Below are 6,000 nucleotides of genomic sequence, written 5' to 3'. Positions count from 1 at the left end.
GAGGGGTGGAACCTCCCAATTTGCAGCTGGTGACTGAAGTGGCAATCTTGTGGTACTTATCACTTAACTCTGGGTACTGTCAGAATTGAAAGACACCTAGCTGGTACTGGAAAAGTGAAGAACTGCTGTAGGAACATGGTGTAGGAGAGAAACAAGAGGCTCCCTCATCACTGTCCAGTGCACTTTGGAATTCCTGTGATGACCAAGGTCTGGCACTGCTGTATAGCTGTCATACTGTAGACCGAGCTAAAAGCTCCAGAAGTGGGAAGAACAAAATAGCCAGTTCAGCACTTTAATATACATCATGGTTTTTAAGAGCTGTTATGTCAAATGCTTCACGAACTCAAAGTGCTAGCCATCATAAGGTGTAAAACCAGTAGGTAGCTTTCCTCCTCTGCAATCAGATTTACTGGCATTTGGAGCACAATGACACATCCTTTATTATCTTTGGGAAAAGTAAAAATGAACTATATACCTGCCCCTCACACCTATCTTGAAAGGACTTGCCAAATCTGAAACCTCAAATGATAATTTCAATGCTTTGCCGTGACTTTGTCCCTGGTTTCTACTTTGTAGTCAGAGCTTTTGAAAGATTATGTTTAAAAATAAACCTTGTTTCACACCTTGGCCTGAAAGAACAGCATGAGCTATTTTCAGCACTCAAAATTCACTAGATACTACCTAGTAATTTACATACTTGAGACCACTATGTCAGGAATTTAAACTTTTTTTTTAAACTGCAACTAACTCAAAAACATGGATATCTTAAGGCAATCTGAAAATTCAATGTAATATAATCCTATCAATCAATATTTTCTGACTTCAAAGGTGTGGGGGGAAATTATATATATATATATATATATATATATATATATATATATATATATATATATATATATATATATATATATATATATATATATATATATATATATATATATATTTATTTTTATGCTTTGCAGTGGGTACCCAACTGCCAAACAGAACAGACTTGGAAACGTTCATATACTTTTTTGACCTTGAAATAAAAACAACCTCCTAATTCTTATTTAGCTCTAAATCCATGACTTCTCCAGTCGTGGGAAGCCATTCTCCTCAGTGTGTTTTATAAATAGGATACACCTTAACATCAGTATTATCAAGAGGCATTAAGTTGAACTGATTTTTTAAATTTAACTAATAAGTGGGGAAAGTATTTTACAAATTGGCTCTACTACAGTTCCACTGTTGCTGTTGTGTCCCACCATGTAGGATTACAAATACAACCTCTTGCTCCCTCCTTTCTTCTGAACTGATTTCTGGGGATTGGAGATGTGGACTGAGAACTTCATCTCTCAAATTTTATGTCTCAATTCACGTATCAGTCATGTTAATACAGATGAGAAGGCGGCATCTCTGACCACAAACCAAAGGTAAGTTAAAAAAAAAAAGAGTCACGAACACATAATTTTAAAGTTTACTTTAAAAATGTAAATATCTCCCAATATTTAACAGGTAAAGAAAATAGCATATTGGTTTATTTTATGTGGTCGTTATAGTTTATTTTCCAAGTAATACTGATTAAAAATATTTACACACCTACTTAAGTCCACAGTTTAGCACTCTTATTTGTATGGCTTTAAAAGTTATAGCACAAGATCTTTACATTAAGGATTGGGGGAAAGATTCATTCAAAACAAAGCCTGATATATTATATACATGTTTTTCTCTGTACTTTATTTTAAATACATTAATTTTTAAATGATGCTTACCTTTTTTTCATCTGGTGGTAAAATACTAGTGCAACTTTTCATCAAAATAAAGTTTACCACAGATATAAATGAATTTTCCCAATTGAAAATGGCCCTGAATTCAGCTGCCATTAAATGAAATTTCTCAACCTAACTTAACTCAAGAAGAATTCGTAGTTGTCATTTTTAAGCAAAAATATAAAGTACTGTTAGCATCACCTACATCACTCCTTGCAACACAAACTTTGAAAGAACCAGAGATGCTTTATAGTTTAGTCGGTTTTGAAAAGGCACATGGGTGTGGTTTTTTTTCTTTTTTTTCTTTTTTAAAACATTCTAGACATTGCCACAACCACTCTGTTTCTGTTGCAGAGATGACATCTGTAACTATCAGGGTAGACAAGAATGTTGTTCAAACTAAAGAAAGCCAGAAGCCAAAATTTAACTGCACAGTAACAATGTACTTTTCTTCATGCAGCCTGTGTTTCCTATATATTCAAATTTTCTAACATGCATTAGAATACATAAACTTGTATTCTAATGATTTTACATTTGATTTTACAATATGGAAAAAAAAAAAAAAAAAAGAAAACTCGAGGAAGGACATGACCTGGAAAAGAGAGAAGGGAGAACCCTTACCACAATGAAAATAGATACCTTCGTACCCAACTATGTAATAAGAATAGACTCCATTTAAGTCTCCAGAAATATACTTCTCAAAGCTTCCCATTCACTTATGGGAAAGATCCCTCCTCTGTGGCATTAAGTGGGGGGAAATCAGTTTGTTTCAAAAGAAACAGTTCAGCACAACAGGAAAGTTTTAACTTTGGTCCACTTGTCTGTTAGCTTAAGGACAGTCACACTGCCCATGAGTTCAAAAACCCAACACGTAAATTTAAAAATATATTCACTTGTTATTTCATTCTAGAACCGCCATAGGTGTTCTGTTCTCACTTCCTGCCTTTTCAGCTTGGGGATCCACTGATTTGGTCTCTAACCCCTCCGCATCTTCGTGATCTTCTCTGGCAGCCACAGCAACATCTGCTTGGGCAGGTTCTCTCTCCTCCTGGCTCATGATGTCAGGGGTCACTTGATCCAAGTCTGCTTCTAGAAGCTCAGTCTGTACTTCCATTGGCATCTGGTTTACCCGTTCAACATGCAGCTCCTCAACATGAACTTCAGTACCTTCTTCAGTCTGAATTCGACCCACTTCCAGATAACTGACTTGGACCTGCTCTGGAAGCTCACTCATATGTGAATCGTGTACTTGGCTGTCCTGGAGCAGATCTGGATGGACCTGTTCCACAGTCACTTGTGCTGAATCCACCTGAACCTGAAGCAGTGGTAACACATGCACTTTTCCAACTTGCTCTATAATAGTCATTGATGTCACAGGTTCTGTTTGCACACGTGTTTCTACTGAAAGAACTTCTTCAGTTACTAGACGCTCTGAAATATTGTGCGTATCACTGAGATGCCTTCTTAATTCATTTCCTTGCATGAACCACAAGTCACATAAAGTACAATGGTTGGGTTTATCTCCAGTGTGTATTACCAAGTGATCTTTGAACTGGTCCCAGCTGTTAAACACACTGTTACAGACCTGAAATAACCAAACATTGGGTGTTAATAATAAATTATATTCAAACTGAAGGAAATATGGGTGCATTTATTCTGTGTAAGAAAAAAGTTGATTTTTCTGGAAAATGTTATGAATATGATATTTTCAATAAAGTTTGATTTAAGGGATTTCAGAATCCTTTTACTTGGTCTTTTAGCTGATGTAGCTAACAAATTCTTTGGGGAAAATATTTTAGTATTGCCTTCACTGTTTAAATGTCAAAAATTCTAGGAATATTAAGTAACATTATTATTTCTTCCATAATATCAACATTTAGAACCATTTCACCATTTGGGATAAATACACACTAATCATGGAAGAGCCAATTACAGCTGCTCTGCCTTCTGGCCCTACTCCTGAATTTGCCACTCCTAATGATTGCTCCATGGTTAAGAATAACCAGAGTTTCAGACCACCTGTTATTTAGGACATAATTTTATTGACACTGGTGTCATCTAGGGTTAGGTAAATAAAAAAAATATTCTAATTCCCCTTATAAAAGCAAGACAATGATGTTCTTTACTCTCTTTTCTTTCTAAACTGTCAGCTCTATGCCTTTGCTCTAGGCTTGTTATTGTTCACTTCTAATGATCTCAAACACAGACTCCTTTGCTAAGGACACAGAACACCCACACATACCTGACATTCATAAAGCTTCTTTCTTCCCTTTTTTGCCCCCACTCCAGTTTGGCACGCAGTTAGGTGACATTTGAGGGTGCTATTTCTAGCAAATCGCTCATGACAATTTGGACATTCAAAAGGTTTTTCACCTAGTAGAACAGAAAAGAATTATGCTGACAAGAAAAACAAAAAGCAAAAACTTTTTTCTTTTTGGTTAATTCTAATAGCACCTTTTCTGAGAGAAGAATCAGAATTTATAACTTAGATGTTTCTACCACATCCAAAAGACTATTCTACAGGTGGAAATAGTAAGCTTTTAATGATTCTTATAATTTCATCTGTGCTCTGGTGAAGAAATAAAATTTGGATCTGAGTGCTGTTCCATGTTTTTGCATTTCTTAAGAAACTGTATATTTTCCCTGAGATAAAAATCAAGATCAATCTCCATTTCAGGGAAATGCATAACTATCTATTCCACAAGCATTTTTTGAGCACTTACTGTGTACCAGACCATATGCTAGGTGGTGAAAAGAAACTCCTTGTTTTTAAGAACTTCGTGTCACAGGCCAGGGTATTTCAGGAAGGTGAAATACATGAACATACACAAGTGCAGCGCACTGTAGAAGGGTGTCACAGAGAAGGGGCGATGGGCGGTCGTGAGCACAGTGCACTGTAGAAGGCTGTCACAGAGAAGGGGCGGTGGGTGGTCGTGAGCGCAGTGCACTATAGAAGGGTGTCACAGAGAAGGGGCGATGGGCGGTCGTGAGCGCAGTGCACTGTAGAAGGCTGTCACAGAGAAGGGGCGATGGGCGGTCGTGAGCGCAGTGCACTGTAGAAGGCCTGTCCCAGAGAAGGGGCAATAGGAGGTCACGAGCGCAGCACTGTAGGAAGGCCTGTCACAGAGAAGGGGCGATGGGAGGTGCAACTGCAGCAGCACCGAGAAGAGTGATTAATCCTGCCTGGAATGGAATGAGAGGGCAGGAACAAGGAAGTTCATTCCATACCAGGCAGAGGCACAGAAGGGTAAGACAGCACTGTGGGTGAGGAGTAAGGATAGTGACTCCCAGGTCTATCGCTGAGAATACCAACCAGAATAGAGAAGCACAAGTAGGTCGGATGGGGGGCAGTGCTGGGGAAGAGTATACACTCAGTTTTGAGTCTGGTGAGTCTGAGGTACTCAGAGTAAAGTGGAAAATTCTGGTCAACGTTTCACAGACAAATCTGAAGCCAAATAGAGGATATATAGATAAGGAGCTACTTTAGGTGGTAACAGAAGCCTGTGATGTGGATGAAACTCTCAGTATGTGATGTGATAGCAAAATCAAGGACATAATCCAGTGAAACATCCAATTAAAACAGCAGGTAGATGGGGCAAGCAAAGAAAACAAACAGAACAGCCAGAAGCAGAAGAAAACACTGAAGAAAATTAAAGAAATTTCAGAGAAATGAGGTAGTAAACAGTGCCAGACTGAAGAGAAATGTCAGGTAGGGTAAAATCAGGGGATTGTAGTAACTTCAGCAAGAACAGTGTGAGCGGTGTGGTGGAATCAGAAGCCAGACTACCATGGGTCAAGGGAGAGTGAGTAGGAGGCAAATCAATGAAAACAAATTCTTTCCAGAAAGTTTGGAAGTAAAGAGAAGTGGCTAAGAGGGGGACAGACCAGTAAGAGGTTCTTTAAGCCAGAAGAAGCGAGTCATTATTTAAGTATCTGCTGAGGAAGAAGGAACCATGGAGAAGGACAGAGCAGTAGGAATGATGGATGAAACACGTGGAAGAGACATCAAGGTGTGGGACTCAGGACTGGCCTTGAGGAAAAGGGAAATATCGTTCCCTCCAATAAAAGATGACAAAGAAGGAAGTTTACCCCATAGCTAAGGTGGGGGAGGAAGTCAGATACATTATCTGCCAGGGCAGGGTGTGGGCAGGGGTCTTGAGTGCTAAACTGAAGGTCTAGAATGTCAATTAGGAAAGGAAAGATATAAATAAGACCAAAAGGCCTAACACAGTCCCAAAAGAATTTTTTCCAG

At 38.5% G+C, this 6,000-nt stretch overlaps 1 protein-coding gene across 6 annotated transcripts in view; it reads right to left on the bottom strand.

Moving 5' to 3' along the window:
* Positions 1-1,442: 1,442 nt before the first annotated feature.
* ZNF131 (zinc finger protein 131) overlaps positions 1,443-6,000 on the bottom strand; it is a 29,118-nt gene continuing 24,560 nt past the window's right edge. For all 6 annotated transcript variants that reach the window (XM_074357708.1, XM_074357731.1, XM_074357718.1 and 3 more), the window contains 2 exons: positions 3,991-4,121; positions 1,443-3,333 (listed from right to left, as the gene is read on the bottom strand). In XM_074357708.1, coding sequence (XP_074213809.1) covers positions 2,650-3,333; positions 3,991-4,121 — 815 coding nt within the window. In that variant the 3' untranslated portion in view covers positions 1,443-2,649. The remainder of the gene's footprint in view (positions 3,334-3,990; positions 4,122-6,000) is intronic.

The sequence above is a fragment of the Camelus bactrianus genome, chromosome 3, assembly GCF_048773025.1.
Source record: "Camelus bactrianus isolate YW-2024 breed Bactrian camel chromosome 3, ASM4877302v1, whole genome shotgun sequence".
NCBI lineage: Eukaryota > Metazoa > Chordata > Mammalia > Artiodactyla > Camelidae > Camelus > Camelus bactrianus.
The sequence above is the reverse complement of the archived record's forward strand: the minus strand, read 5'-3'. Positions and strand labels throughout refer to the sequence as shown.